This window comes from Protopterus annectens, chromosome 14.part0 (assembly GCF_019279795.1).
Source record: "Protopterus annectens isolate FY-2018-M chromosome 14.part0, PAN1.0, whole genome shotgun sequence".
Classification (NCBI taxonomy): Eukaryota; Metazoa; Chordata; order Ceratodontiformes; family Protopteridae; genus Protopterus; species Protopterus annectens.
The window spans coordinates 42263177-42279091 of NC_056748.1; the positions used below are offsets into that span (position 1 = coordinate 42263177).

The 15915-nt window shown below is 40.7% G+C and overlaps 1 protein-coding gene across 2 annotated transcripts in view; it reads right to left on the reverse strand.

The window, feature by feature from the left end:
- Positions 1-15915, reverse strand: part of LOC122788855 (annexin A5-like) — a 379122-nt gene that overhangs the window by 252270 nt on the left and 110937 nt on the right. For both annotated transcript variants that reach the window (XM_044055751.1, XM_044055753.1), the window contains exon 5: positions 1525-1638. In XM_044055751.1, coding sequence (XP_043911686.1) covers positions 1525-1638 — 114 coding nt within the window. The remainder of the gene's footprint in view (positions 1-1524; positions 1639-15915) is intronic.

Here is a 15915-nt window from a genome sequence, read left to right on the forward strand (position 1 = left end):
CCTTACTCTGTGGCACCACTGGCATTACTTCACATCACATTAGCACAGTCGCACATAGGGAGGCATGGACACAAGTGTATGCAGAGGATATTGTTAAAGAACACCCTTAAAATGCTGTATATACACACACATGCATACACAATAGCTCCCTGCCCAGCAGGCACCCTCCCATACAGACTGCCCAGGTTCCTTGGGCTGGATCTGGCTCCAGTTGTTGAAAGGCCCTCTATTGCACAGCTTACAAGCAAATGGAGTGTGCCTAGATCTAGGGATGTCATTGTCCGCCTCTACTTAGGCCTCATTAGGCTAATCATTAAATATAATACCCCCTTTGGCATGCATGTGTCGACACATGCAAATGGAATGCCAGAGATACCTTACTAAAAGGATAGAAGACCTAAAGACCAACTCAAAGACCAGTCACTATACTTTGCACCCTACACTGCTAAGCGCTAACCTTAATCTGCCATACAAGGCATCCTCAGACCCATAACTGAGATTTATTGGACATCAAATGGCAGAAATACTAAGTATCTAAACATATTCCCATCCATATTAAAGTAAAACTTGGATCTAATGATAAAAAAACACTGTACTATTGAGCAAAAGCAGCTCCTAAATGCTTTATCCAATATATGGGTCCCTTCAAGTCATCTATGGTATGATGCCAATCATCAGTGGGGTAATCTGCAATTCTGGACCATAAGATAGGCCAGATCAAATGACAGAAGTTATTTCAAGCATAAAAAGGGAACCTGGCCGGGCTTAAAATGACCCACAAGGGCAGTTAATCTTGTACTTGCCTATGAACCAGCCAGCCTAGTACTTACCCAAGAACCTCTATCCAAAGTATGTACACTTTACACCCAACTGCATTGCAGGTTAGCGTTTCAGGCTGATATGTCTGCATGAAAGAATGTGCTTAACTGACAATACTGTTTCCTAGAAAACCCAGTTGGTTGCAAAATTAAATGCTACTTAAAAAAAACTGGCCAAAGAGGTTCACAGCTATGATATAATCAAAATTCCTTTTAACCAGTTCTGAATGTTCTTGGTCACTGTTCATGCAAGGATTCTGTACACCATTAAGCTGAACATAATTTCTTGGCATACTGCACCCATCTTATTCCCTTCAACCCATTTGTCAGAATTGTACTTTATAGTTGGGACTCTTCAAAAAAAAAAAACCAAAAAAAACAAAAAAAGTGTCTTACTCCCTAAAATAGCAACTAGGTTTCCACGTGGAAAAATATCTGAACCTTTTTCTGTGGCCTTTATGTAAAAGGATTTCTAGCATTTGATGATTGGTTCCAGGTTTGCTGGACATAGCATGGATAGAACAATGTATTGCTCTGAATTTTACTCCTTGTGTCATCCAAGGAGGATGTAATCATGAAATGCAGTGAAAGTGTACATCTTGCAGTATATTTAATTGCACTCTTAATATGCCCAAATCTTATGTTCTCATAACTCCCATGGTGCCAAACCTGGGTAATATGATATCTCTTCACTACAGTTACTTACCTTAAGGGCTTTGCATATTTCTCTTGCATCATATTTGTCAGCCGGACACAGAAGAGCAGTAAGCAGAGTTTCATAGGATCCAGACACCTCTGACTGTATATCTTCACACAAATCCTATTCAGGAAGGAACAGAGTGGTATTAAGACAAGGCATTAAACACTACAATGAATTTATAATCCATTCTAGATATCTGCGCAGTGACTGCAGGCCCAGGTTCTATTTCACTTCTTGCTTAGTTGAAATTTTCTACCTATATCGCCGCTACATATATTCATGCTTTATTCCCACAACAGGCATCCCAAGCATAGGTGTCAGGGATTTCCTCACATATATTCACAAGTCTCCATTATAGTCTTAAATTCTTATGTACTTCCTGCTTGCAGCCTACGGCTACCATGTATAAGCATTTTTAAGTCACTGTTCTCCAACTAGGTCCACTTCTATATTACAGAAGTACATATTAGAGGAGATGCTTGCGCACAGACACTTATTGAAACAAATTACCAGCTACATAAAATGCAACCCTCTGCCTGCTCCCACACACTACCCGATCTCCACCCATTATTTAACCTGCATATTTCTCCCCTGAATGTATCTGCTTTTCATTATCACATCAGGAAGCATATTCCAAGATGTACCCCACAGTGTGAAAGCATTTGCATTTATGTAAACCTTCATCCTTGCAACTTCAGGTTGTTACAGTGTCGTATTTGTTCATTATGACAATTTTTCATATGACATTTTAGTAACCAGAGTGCATAACTTTGTTGACTGTTAGTCCCACTAGAGTATTTTCATAGTATTCCCATCTCTGGAGATGGGACAAAAATTCCCCCACTCAGTTCTGAATGGGGAAGGATTTCAGGGTTGCACCAACATGACAAAGCCAATGTGTGGTATAATATAATGCAAGTGGCGACTAACTGGATTAAAAATCACTGGCATATCAAATGATTGTTTACAGGATGCTGCCCAGAGGAAAATGGAATGAAAAGAGATTTCACTTTCAGAAGAGTGCTTAGACTATGCTGTCTTGATAAAATGAAACCAAGATGGTTGCGTAGGGAAGTGCTGTCCACTGGCAGTACCTGTTGAATAGGATTTAACAGATTTCTACCAATCTGGAAGTTGCAGAGTAGAAAAAAAGGACAGGAAGCACCAGCAGGTGAACATTATGAAGTGTTACAGAAATTAAAATGCTTCGACACTGGCTGCTGCCGCTAGAAGGGTTAATATCGTAACCACTCAGGCTCTGTGTACCAGATTTGTATGCTTTAATTTCCATGGTTAGAATCCTTTTTGCAAACTCACTTGTGTTTCATGCACTGGAGAAGTATTTCTTGATCCATTTCAAAGGCTGACATTTAATTGTTTGAATGAATATTCAGTAAAACAAAAAGCAGAAAAAAGGTGCAATTCTATTTTGAATATTATTTCTATTAAGAAAGCCATTATGGTAAAACATGGCTTAATTAGCATGGCTGAAGAGATGCAGATCAGTCTCCACAAGCTGATTACACAAAGTGTTTAGTAAGTGCAGTGTTGGAACTCCTTTAAGCAGAATGTTGCGTCCCTGTGTAGGAGGAATTTGAGTATAGTTATTTGCAGTAGTTAACCAGTAGAGTTTTCTGTGCTCAACTCTGGAAGACTATTTTTTGGTCTTGGTAAGATATTAAGGGATTGCCCAGGGTAACATCTGACACAGCTACAGCTGTGCTATTAAAGGGTTACCTGCTTTAAGACCAGATAAAATACTGATCAGCAGAAGCAAACTTGTAAGTGTATATGCCCACAATTAAAGGATGGATTTTTATGCAATTATACAAAACTATAGGTTCACAGATTAATATTAGGCTAACTGCAATAAATGGCCACAAGCCTAGCCAATAAGAGGTAAAAATCAAATCCTGTACCTCCTGTCTAAGGGATTAAGACCTTAACCATTATGCCAAACCCACCATCTGAATAACTACTAGTAGACACTTTAAGCCTACTTCAATGCAGTATTTTTATTGTAATAATGCAGTATTTTTATTGTAATACATGTTTATTGCCATCTCCTTGGACTTTCCAAGAGCAACTAATATCAGTTATTCAGTGTTCAAGTAAAGCTGGTAATACTTTTATAGGTAAGGTTGTAGCTGAAGATCCATAAACCAGCCCTGCAACATTATTAACAGAGCAAAATGAGTAAGGAGCGATGCAAGTTGTTAAACACAATGGACACAAAGGATGTTGAAGAGGTCTGTGAATGAAGGGCACTAGGTCAAGATGGTAAAACATGAGAAATCTGATAACTATGCTACTTATGCATTCAAAACTGCATAAAATGGGAAAGACTGTTCCTTGCAGTAAATCTAAACAGTAGAAAAATAATTTGCATATATTAGGAATGTGCATAGGTATTAGAAGGGAGGCAGTGGAGTGTTCAAAGGGAACAATTTTAAAAGCTAGATTAATACTGCTTTCACGGTTTCAGGCAGGATTCACATTCTTGGATAGCTGTGCAGATTAAGAAAGTTAATATTTGCACTTGGATGTTATGGGTTATTTAGGAAGAATTGTCACTGGATATTAATCTTCACATTAGATCGGTAACATTTGTTGTAGCATATTGTAGGAGTCCAAATGTACATAAAGTATGCAGCAGAAAATATGGATACTATTGTGACAGTGGTTTCTATCATAATGTTAAAGTGTGACATATGCAATTCTTAGACAATTACAAATAGGTAGAGACAGGAAGTTTACATATGCAAGCTGCTCATTTAGTAGAGGTGTACTCATGACCAGGCTCACAGACTCTTCAATCAACTGTTGCTTTAAGCTCTTGCCCATTTGCATCCATTTCACCAATTAAGGATGTACAAGTTAGCCTATGCCACTTCCTTTTGGGACCAGTTTTTTCCCATCTTGGGATTTTCTACAAAAACATGTGTTTGCATTATGTGCAGTGTGTTTGAACTTGTGCTACTGTAACACTTGAGATCAGAGTTAGTTTGCTCTTCCAGACCATGGAGTTTACAAAAAAGCTCTTTATGATCTATCCAAAAGCAGCTAGATACAGACATTCTAGAGCACTGCCTTAGTTTTCAAATGTGTACTAGAGAAACTCACAGCTTTGACTATGTGGATCTTCAGTGACAAGACATCTTATCTAGGCATCAACATATGTAGAGATACTGTAACCCAGGCAAATATTTACTGCACTTACATCTTCCTAGTCTTGTTTGCAAATTAGGGACGGGTAACATTTCTAGTTTTTGGAAAATTAGCAGCAAAGCAGTGTTTTGCATCATCAAGAGGCTCTTCAGATTCTTCAATTTGCCACCAAAGTGGTATCCCTTGCATATCAAGGGTTAAATCCTTCTTGCGATTTTAAAAATGAGTATCCGATTCTATAAACATTTTGCATGATATAGTTAGCATTATAAAAGCAGTGGGGCAGCATACAGCCTTATCACACACCTTTCCTAATCTTGAACCAGTTATTATATTCCAAATTCTAATGACTTATTCTGCATACATATTCTTCAGGAGGAATTATGGACTGGTATCCTCATTTCTACAAGAACTTGATACAGTTTCCTATTTGAAGGAATTGGTAAAAATCATTTTTCTGGAACTCCCTCATAGTCTCCATTATCCGGGCAGATACTGGCAATTTCTGTAGTTTCTAAAGCTAGTTTAGACGCATTACATTGCTAGCACATTAAACAAGTGTTAATGGTTCAATAATTTGTGTACTCAAAACACTGCCCTTTCCATGAAAGGGGTATTCCTCAAATTAAACGTTTTTGTATTCCTCAACACAAAGGGAAGAGTTGCATTTAATTTTGATAGATGGATTAAATCTGGTCACAATAAAAAATGTAGCAAATTCACCTAAAATTGTACTGTTTCTCATTTGAGCTAAGATTTTACAAGAATGAGACTTACAATTCATAAGATGGTGGTTAAAAACATAACATTTTTAGAAAAATATCCCATTTATACTGGAGGAATTATTGGGAGTTATTGAAGGATTATGGAATACAACTGAGAATCTAGAATGCCTAAAAAGGAAAGGATTTAAGTATAAAGTAAAGGCTGTGGTATGGAGAAAGTTATACTTTGAAAGGAAATAAAGGAAAAGTGCACTTGATATCCAGTCTAGGAAGCACATCAAAGCAAGTACTTAACTATCTCCATGTGGTCACTGCTGGCCCATTCTGTGAGCAAGTCACCACAGCAATCACGTACTTAGTACATACAAGTTAGGAAAAGGGGGTGACACCTCCCACATTAGAAGAGCAAACCCTGTATTTAGGGACATAATACAGCTAGGATCGGTTACAATAGGCTTGTGATGGCTGGCTAAGAAAGTGTGAACTATATTAATTTGAAATACAATGAAGGTTACCGGTTTCTGATAAATTCAGAGTCAATGCAGTGCATGTTAGATGGTTTTCAATAAACTTGAAAAGGTACAGGAGGTGGAGAAAACCTTGTATGTTGTGTACAATCACAGGTACAATATAAACAATTAGATAAAATTACTTCAGAAGATAGTTTTAAAAAGGTAAATCTGGGAAGCAGAAGAGGATGGAATAAGTCCAAGACAGCTTTAAGGTCCATCTAATGAATGGTTACAAAATGGGAACAGATTAGCTGTTTCAGCTAATCACATTTACATGAAGAAAAAGGAGAGATCTTAGAACTATACAAGACAGACTTGTAGGAATTTAAGATTGAAAAATTGAAAGTACAAGGAAAACCACAGCTAAAAAGTACAAGGAAAACTACAGCTAAATAGAATTGTTAATGTTGCAAAAGAAAATGTAAACTGAGGGGAAGGAAAAACTGGTCTCATGATGTACAGCAAGCCTTTGACAAAAGTATTTCATAAGCAAAACTGGCCTCATGATGTAGAGGAAGCATTTGACAGTGTATTTCATAGGCAACTGTGGCATATGTTCCAGGCACTGCATTTTGTATTAGTTGGACTTGGTTTTTGTACTAAGGACATAGCTCAGTCATTAGGAAATTGTTGCATGGGATAAATAAAAGTAAATAGGAGGTGTTAAAACAGCATCGCCCTTTGAGTGATAACTAGCTTGCAATATTGATGGGTGCAGTTAGGGAACTGTGTGATGAGCGACGGCAGAAGGATCAGGTGACTGAACAGATGGGTGTTCCAATGAAAGTACTGTAGGCACTCCAAGATCAGAGTCACGGTGCAGCGCCATCACTTTACAGGAAAATCTAGGCCTAACTTATGGTCATGAGCTTTGGAAAGACAGTTCAACTCTTTCAATACCAGCTTGCTTACGAATACACAATACTAAATAAGCAGAGACTTGCTAAACATGGGGAAGTCTGGTCTACCCTAATTTTTCTACCATTGTGGTCACCAGGAAATTTAGGTCAGGTTGGTAAAACTCAGTAGACACCATACATTCAGTTAAGCATTTCTTCTCAGCTGATTTACCACAAACTTGGACACAACATTGTACAGTCCTGGATACAAATCTCTGGAGAGATCCTCATTCCGAATCGGAAAATGTAAATGGCTCAGGTTTATCCATTACAGGAATTTGACCCATTTTTATATTACATGCTTGCAAAAGCAGGACACCTCAGTGGCATCTTAAGATAATCTTGTTGTCACCCTAAACTGGTCAATATGTCATCTGGACTCGCACAACTACAATTTTCTTCATTTATTGTCAGGAGTAAGCTCATCTATTTCAGCCATTCAGCAAGTCATCTGGACCTGTATGACCAAACCTGTATGACCAGAATTTCTCATCAGACCACAAATCACAGGCACTAGTATCACCCAATAATGTAACGGATCTGTATGGATCAAGACAAATGTATTATAAACAAATAAAATAGTCTTCAAAATTTAAAAAACATGTCCCTTGTTCTATCAGTTTTCTGACTGGCTCTCAGTTAGGAATGATCAATTGACACTGAAACATGCCACAAATTCTATTCAATGTATGCATTCTGATAGCAATAAAGTACAGTTGTGTACACTTACCATAAATGTAGATGTTAAAGTGTATTCACTGTTGCAGTCATTACATTTGGGTAATCTGCTGGCATGTTGCCCTCAGTCGGCCTGATTAACAAAGTCTTGGGTCCTGTGTCTGTTGCTGTCCCTTCTTCCATGATGTCAGGGGTATAAAACATGCAGCCAATGCCAGTACATCAGTTTTTCTTGCCCCAGATGTCAGGTGCCGCCCCCCCCCAAATGGGGAGCCAATATTTAATTAAAAACACAAAATATACCTCCAAACAAAAGCAAATACACCAAAAAGGCTTTTAAGCATAGTAAAGGAAAGTAGAGGTATAGTAAGAGGAAAAACAGGGGGTTGGAGGGAGGGTAACCAGGACTGCAACAATGAATACAGTCAAACATCTACATTTATGGTGAGTGTACACAACTGCACTATGTTCGTGTTTCACCATTGCAGTCATTACATTTGGGTAGCTTCCCAAAGCTATGGTTGGGAGGGTGGATTTATACAGCATTAGGACCAGCTATAAGGCCCTGCAGGACAGCAGAGACAAAGCCAGCTCTGGATTTAAAAAAAAGGTAAATGGTAATGTTTGGTGAACGTATGAACTGAGCTCCAGGTAGCAGCTTCTAGAATGTCTCTGGTAGGAACACCTCTGAGAAAGGCTGTAGAAGTAGATGCAGCCCTGGTGGAATGAGATCCGATCCCCTGGGGGATAGTTTTACCATGGTGCATATAGCAGAAATGAATACAATGGCTTTCCATTTGGAAATGGTCTGCTTTTGAAATAGCCTTTCCCTCTGCCCCTGCAGCAAATGCCACCAGCAGTTCAGATTTTCTTTGAGATTTTGTCCTGTTTAAGTAAAATCTAAGTTGTCTGTGTACATCCAATGAATGCAGAATCTGTTCCCCCTTGTTCTGTGGATTGGGAAAGGAAGTTGGCAAATGAATGGTCTGATTAAGAGCCACACTGGATACCACCTTAGGCATGAAGGACTGATTGGTCCAGAGACACCCTGAAAAATAATGAAAGGTTCCACTGCCATAAGAGCCTGTAATTCGGAAATCCTTCTAGCTGAAGTGACTGCTAAAAGGAAAGCTGTTTTCCAGGAGAGAAATTTTAAGTCTGCAGTAGCAGCTGGCTCAAAAGGAGGGAGTGAGTTTTTCCCCAACACAAAATTGAGGTCCCAGGCAGGGGTTAGAGCTCTCCTGGGTGGTTTTAAATTTTTGGCCCCTCTGAGATACTGCTTTAGCAGAGGATGAGAGAAGAGGGTAGGTTGTGTTGTAATGAGCTGAAATGGCTGAGGTATGGATTTTTATGGAAGAAAAGGACAGGGCCCCATCTCCATTAAGTATTGTAACATCTGAGGAATATTGGGCACTGTTGTGCTTAACCCTTGTGATCGATTCGAGGCACAGAATCAATTCCATTTGTCAGCATAAGATTTTCTAGTACTAGGCCTTCTTGCCCCAAAATTACATCCATCACAGGTTTGCTGAGGGATGCCAAGGGTGAATTTAGGTGATTAGCCATGCTGCAAGATTCAAAGTTTGGAGCAGAGTGTGCAGAATATGCTTGTTCTGCTGAGACAGTAAGGTGACTGAGGCAGATGCCACAGTGGAAGGTGCGACACTTGCCCAGGAGTAGGTACCAGTGTTGGCAACGCCAGTCTAGAGCAATCAAAATCATTTTTGGTTTGTCCTGCGACTTTTAGAACTTTGAAGAGCAGAGGCAGAGGGGGAAAGGCATAGACTGATACACTTTCCAGGCTTTGTGACTAGTTCTTGTGCAGAATTTGTCCAACTGAAAGACTATGTCTGGACTCCCCCATTTGTGCGTCAACATGTTGAAAATCCATGGTTCCAGTTTCCATTCATGTGGGTCCATGAGATTTCTGCTTAGTCTGCCAGAGTATTCAGCTTTCCTGGCAGGAAATGAGCTTGTAGTTGAATTTGATAGGTGAAGGTTGTGTTCCACAATGCCATGGCTAGTCTGCAAAGGGGGTAGGAGTGTACACCCCCCGCTTATGTACCACATAACTGTGGTGTTCTATCATTAATTGTCCTGGATGAAGATGGTCCTTGAAGGCTTTCAGTGCATTCTGCACAGCTAACATCTCTTTTTGATTGATATGAAGGTTCATTTAATTTGGGCTCCATTTGCCCTGAATGCACTTCCCTGCCAGATGAGCCCCCCAAGCATAGTCTGATGCATCTGTAGTTAGGGTTTAAGTGGCAAGGGGTGGAGTGAATGACAGTCCCTTGTTTTGGTGGCAAGCCTCTGCCCACCATAGGAACTCTAGTTGCAGGTAAGGTATGATAGGAATCATTGTTTCCAGGCTGTGACAATGTTGACTCCATAAACCAAGTACCACTGATGTTTCCTAATATGCAGTCTTGCATATGGAATTATAAGAATGCAGGAGGCCATGAACCCCAAGGCTTGCAGGATTTGTCTTGCAGATAGCAGGGTTTTTGTGGCCACCTGTTTGAAGTTACCAAATGAATTTGCTTTTCTGGCGTAAGGTAAGCCATCTGGGCAGTTGTATTCAAGCTTGCACCCAGGAATTTAATTTTTGAGAGGGTACCAGTTGTGATTTCTTTTCATTTATGGTGTACCCTAAACAAGTTAGAAACTTTTTTTTTTTTTTAACAAACTCCAGATGTTTTTGAAGAATGTCCATGTTTTCTGCCTGAATTAGACAATCATCCGGGTATGGACATATTTGAATACTTCTTTGCCTGCAAAATGCAATTACTGGAGCCAGGCACATTGTGAAGACCCTGGGTGCAGGAGACAAGCCAAAGGGCAGTGCAGAGAACTGGTAATGCAAATAGCCTGCTTTGAAGCGGAGGTATCTTCTGCAAGATTCCCTGATTGGGATATGCAGGTAAGCCTCTTAAGTCTAGAGTTACCAACCAGGAATCTTTGCCTAGCATAGGAAGTAACTGTTGAGTCAGCATCTTGACTTTTGGAATGTTCAGAAATGTGTTTAGAGTAGATAAGTCCAGAAATGGACGCCATGATTGGTCTTTTCTGGGTACCAGGAAAAGTACAATGTCCCTTTTCCTCTTCTGGGACTGGTTGAATAGCTCCCATGTTCATGAGACAGTACTTGTTTCTGGGCCTCTGCCCACTGATTTGGGGGCAGGTCTGGCCATCTGTTTGGGATTGGCAATGTGTGGAAATGAAATCTGTATCCCTGTGATACTATATTTAAAACCCATTTGTCCTGGGTTATAAGTTGCCAGTTTTACATGAAGTGCCAGTTTTCCCCCCAAAGGGGCAGCTGAAAGGTAAGTGCTTGGTAAGTGTAGAGGGAAGTCATTGAGACTGCTTACCATAGGGCAATGCCTTGTTTCCAGATTTGGAGGAGGCACCCCATTGTTTTACTTCCAGATTTGGAGGAGGAGGCACCCCATTGTTTTGTTCTGAAAGTCCCTTGTGACTGAAACCTGGAGCCAATTGAATGTCTTGGTTTGACTTGAGTGGTTCTTGAAGAAACTGGAAAGGACCAGTTCTTAGTAGGCCAGTGCCTACTAAATCTTGGAGGTTGCACTTGTAAAAAAATCTTTCAGTTTGCACAGATTTAGCTTCATATTCCATCTTTTTTATAACTTATTCAGCCTTACCAAAGAGACAGTCCTGTTGTAAAGGAGCATCCAACAATTGGAGCATCCAACAATTTTGCTTTAACATGATCAGGCAAAGCTTGCTCTGAGCCAAGCATGCCTTCTAAGCACAGAGCCAGTTACAGCAGCCCTGCAAGAGGCCTCCAAAGAATCAAACCCACATTGCAAAGTATGTTTTCCAACTTGTTCAGCTGAATGCAATAAATCCCATAATCTTTGTCACACAGTCAGAAATCATTTTCTGTTGAAGCGGTCCCATGATATGCTGCTGGTATTTAAGCATATGAAATTGACAGTTTAAAGCCCTGATTGCAAAGGTTGCAGAAGTGCAAACCTTCTTACACCATCTATCCAGCACCCTGGAATCTCCATCAGAAGGGGTAGGATTTTTAGCAGTAGAGGCCTTAATGCCCTTGGGACCCTGAGAAATTGTTTCAGGATCTGCAATAGGATTTTTGAAAATGAATCTGTGGGAGTCAGGAACCCTGTAGTATCTGTCTGGCTTACAAGGAGCCAGAGGCAGAGAATCAGGAGCTATACTAGATTCTGAAAAAAACATCAATGTCTAGAACAGGAGGAATAGCCAAAGGCCTATGTTGAGGAAGAAAATCCAAGTCTCTTTAGATTCAGAGAAATCCTGACTTTCCCAGTGGAAATGTTCCCATAAGGTATGTAAAGTTTCCCCAAAAGAAAAATCCTCAGGGGAGAAGCAGAAGGAATGGAATATTCTCCATCAGAGTCCTCATAAGTAGGTATAGACAAATCCTGCTCATTAGAAGGGTCAGAAGAAATAATCATCTTCAGAAGATTCATAATCAATGTCTTGCCTAGGCCTCTTAGAAGGGGGGGGGGGGGGTTGGCTACCCCTGATCAGAGTAATTAAATCTTCAGCCATTTTGATATTTTTTTTAGGCATAGGGGCCTGCACATGTGGCCCAAGCATCCGTTTGCTACACACATTTAGATTTTGGCCTTAGGATTTGAAGATGGCGTTGGTCTAATATACAAATCTGTAGGCCTGAAAACACCCTTAGAAGCCGGTGCCTGCACAGCGGTTCTGGACCCATCTAAGGTAGACATCCGTGGGTTCCATAACTGAAGCATCTCACAGCATACCAGACTCCAAATGGGAGTCAGTAGAGGCCTGCGAATCAGAAGCAGTGGGTATCGGGGGTTGCGAAAGCACCTCACTGAGTACCGACGAACTGGCTTAGAAGATGCATCATCAGTTTTGGACCTCAGCCCGTCTTTCTTTGCGTTTTTGTTTTAGGTATTCTGGTAGTCGGATTACTAACAGACATTTCTGGATAATTAAAGCATGATCCAAAATATTTAGAAGCAAAAAATATACAGATGTTTAATAGTGCGTTGTTTAAATTTAGCACAAAACCGACAGCAAGGTATGTTGTGGTCAGTGCCTAGGCAAGGAATACAGTACAAATGAAAATCCTTATGAGGTATTTGCTTCCCACAAGTAATGCAATTATTAACTTTTACTGACATCGGTAAGGAGCAAGACAAAAAAAAGTCTCCCCAATGGGGTACTTAGCTTTTTAGTTGAAGACTTCGGTTCTGAATCTCAAACGAAAATTTCAGGAGTCAGCCAACCGGCACTTGCAAACTGCTTCTGCTTTGGGCACCACATGGCAAGAAAGACTGATGTAATGGCATTGGCTGCATGTTTTATACCCCTGATGTCATGGAAGAAGGGACAACAACCGACGCAGGACCCAAGACTGTGTTAATCAGGCCAACTGAGGCAACCTACCAGCAGATTACTCAAATGTAATGACTGCAACAGTGAAACACTAAGAACATCTTCATAGCAACTTTACCATCTGTTTTTTTAAGTCTGCTTCAAGTCAGAACATGACCTGTACAGCTTTTTGCATTTACTTTTATTCAGTTTGCAGTAGTATTTCTGTTAATTAGGTGAAATAGGTTTGTCAAGTTAGACAGAAATTGATACCATTACCATCCATCCTAATTTGAAATACAGCTCACTAATGTACCTTCCAACATACTAACTGCAAAAGTGGGGAGACCTTTACCAAACTCCCTGAATAGCATCACGCATAGAAACATTTGGCAAGTCCTCAACAACTTCTATAGTATGGAGTGGAAAGTTTTCCATTTTTGTTCTTTCAGGTCTTGTAATCTACATATATAGAAGTAGAGATACTAGTCAGTCACCTGTTTTAGAATTCCTATTGAAATTTAAATATCTTTTAAAAGTAGTGGAGAAGAAACGTGTGTGTGTGCGTGCGTGTGTGTGTATATATACACGTCTGTGCGTACAGTCACTTTGCTCAATTAACCATGAAGTGAAGGTGCAAACATTCAAATAATTAACCTTTATGCAGGTGGGAAATAGTGCCATTTAGAGTCAGTTATCCTTTCATGGAGGTTGTGTGATCATGAAGGCGTTATATTTTAGTAAGGGGGTACATGTGAGCTGAGCTGAGTCTGCACATCAGGGGGTCAGAGCAAAGCCTCCCAGGTAAACGGATTTTGCTTTTTTTTTTTAAATTAACATAGTAAAGTTAAATTGTTTTGATGCTTAATTTTTAGGGTTTAGGTGCAGTAGTGACACAATAACTTATAGCAAGCAGTAATTAACCCTAGCACTCGACCCCCTATACTGTCCAGAAGGACAAGGCTCTCTATTCGTCCCTACCAGCTAATCAGTAAAACAGCTCACTACCTATTCAGGCATGTCCAAACGGCAGTTTCAGGTGTACTCTCCAGCCCAACTGGTGAATCTGGGCATTTTGAGGCAATGTTACAACTGCCTCATGTACACAAACAACCCCCTCTCCTCCTACCACCAAACACTAATATATGCAAGAGATTGAATTACACAGCCAAACTGGAGGCAAAGCTCTCAACCCAAGACTGGAACAGACAGTCAAGAGAAGGAAAATACTTGCAACACACAGCCAGTCTCACAGACCTACTAAACCAACACCGGCAAATAACACAAATACACGAAAACATACTCGGGAGGCTCTAAATAAAAATCTGCAAAAGCAACAGAGACCTCCAAAGCAGACATCCAAGCAACCGCCACACCCCATCACAAACCATGAAACACATACTTCACATATGCAGTGTGCCAAGCAATCACAGCCCTTAAGGCAAAATAACACCCAACACACTAGTAATGGGCAACTCTATAGTCAGGCACCGATATCCCACTCACTAGGCTGAAGGTTACGGTCAGCTGCTTGTTGGGCACCAGGATCCGCCACAGCACAAGCACTCAGGTCATTCCAGAACAAGTACAAATATGAGTAGTCATCATCAATGTTTGTGTGAATGACCAGAGACGTACCTCCCTGGACTACATGGAGACATGGAAGAGCTCTCTGATCATGTAGCCCAGGCCCAGGCCGGTATGACCCTGAGTAGCATCCTGCCCTCACCAAGAATGATACCATGGTATAAAGAACAATTGGCTAAGTTTCTGGTGTCAAAGGGGTTCCAGTATCTGTCTGCATGGGATGACATGCTTGACAAGCCACGTTGCTTCGCAAGAGATTGCTTGCACCCGTCACCCTTAGGCTTTTGAATACTAGTCCCTTTTTTAGGCAAGGCTCAAAAGACAAGCCCATCACTGTAAATAGCACAAGTAACCAAAAACTAAGGGTAATGCTACTCAGCGCCAGAAGTCTACCTCAAAATGCATGCACTTGAGGCACTCCTCAGTACTGAGATAAATATTGGTGCAGTAACAAAAACCTGGTTTAAGGCTCCAGAGAGCACCCCAGCACTACCAGGCTATACTTTTCAGCCACAGAACCTGGACCGAAACACAAAAGGCAGGGGATCAGTCCATATTCATCATGGATACCCACACCTCCAGGTTAGTGGCGCAGCACGATGCCCCAGAGGTCATCCATGTGCAATAACGACGGGCAAAACTGCAGTTCAAATTGTAGCTACAATTACCCACCATGACCCACAACCCCCAGTCCATGTTTCTGCAGACACTGGAAAATATGAAGGTCCTACCAAACGCCCTAATATTGGGCGAGTTCAATTACCCAAACATTAACTGGGAGAACTACTCCCTTGCCCAACGCTTCCTAGCATTTATAAACTTTAATGCCCTGGATCAACTGGTCAACACCCCCACTAGAGGGGACAACATATTGGACCTGGTCATCACCAACATGGGCGACTGGTGTTCTACACCAGAGGTCAACCCTTCGCTGGTTAGATCAGACCATAGACTAAATGCTCTGAATATCCACATTCCACCCCAATCAAGGAAACCACTGTGAAACACTTTTCAAAAGCAAACTTCACATTACTCAAGACCAAGGTGGAAAGGTTCACAGCCCCCATGCTAAAGGAAAACGCTGTTGAAGCTGCTGAATCCCTTACAAAGGCGCTAAGCACCTGCAAGAATGATGTAAAACCAAGACTCATTCCTCCAAGAAAAGGAAACCAGTCTTGTGGATCCCTGCCATAAACAAGCTATACAATAGACGGAGGAAAGTAGTAGAGAAAAAAAAAAAAAAAAAAGTAAAATCACAAGAAGGATTTTTAAGGATTTTTGAAGGACCTAAACACACTTTTCAAACTCAGCCTCTCTACAGGCTATGTACCCATAGAGTGGCACACAGCAACAGTTATCCCACTCCACAAAGGTAAACCACAAAGCACGAACAGTATGGCAACCAATTAACAAAAATTAACAAAAAAATACAAAACCTCTGTTCACAATGGCTTCTCTGTGTCTTGG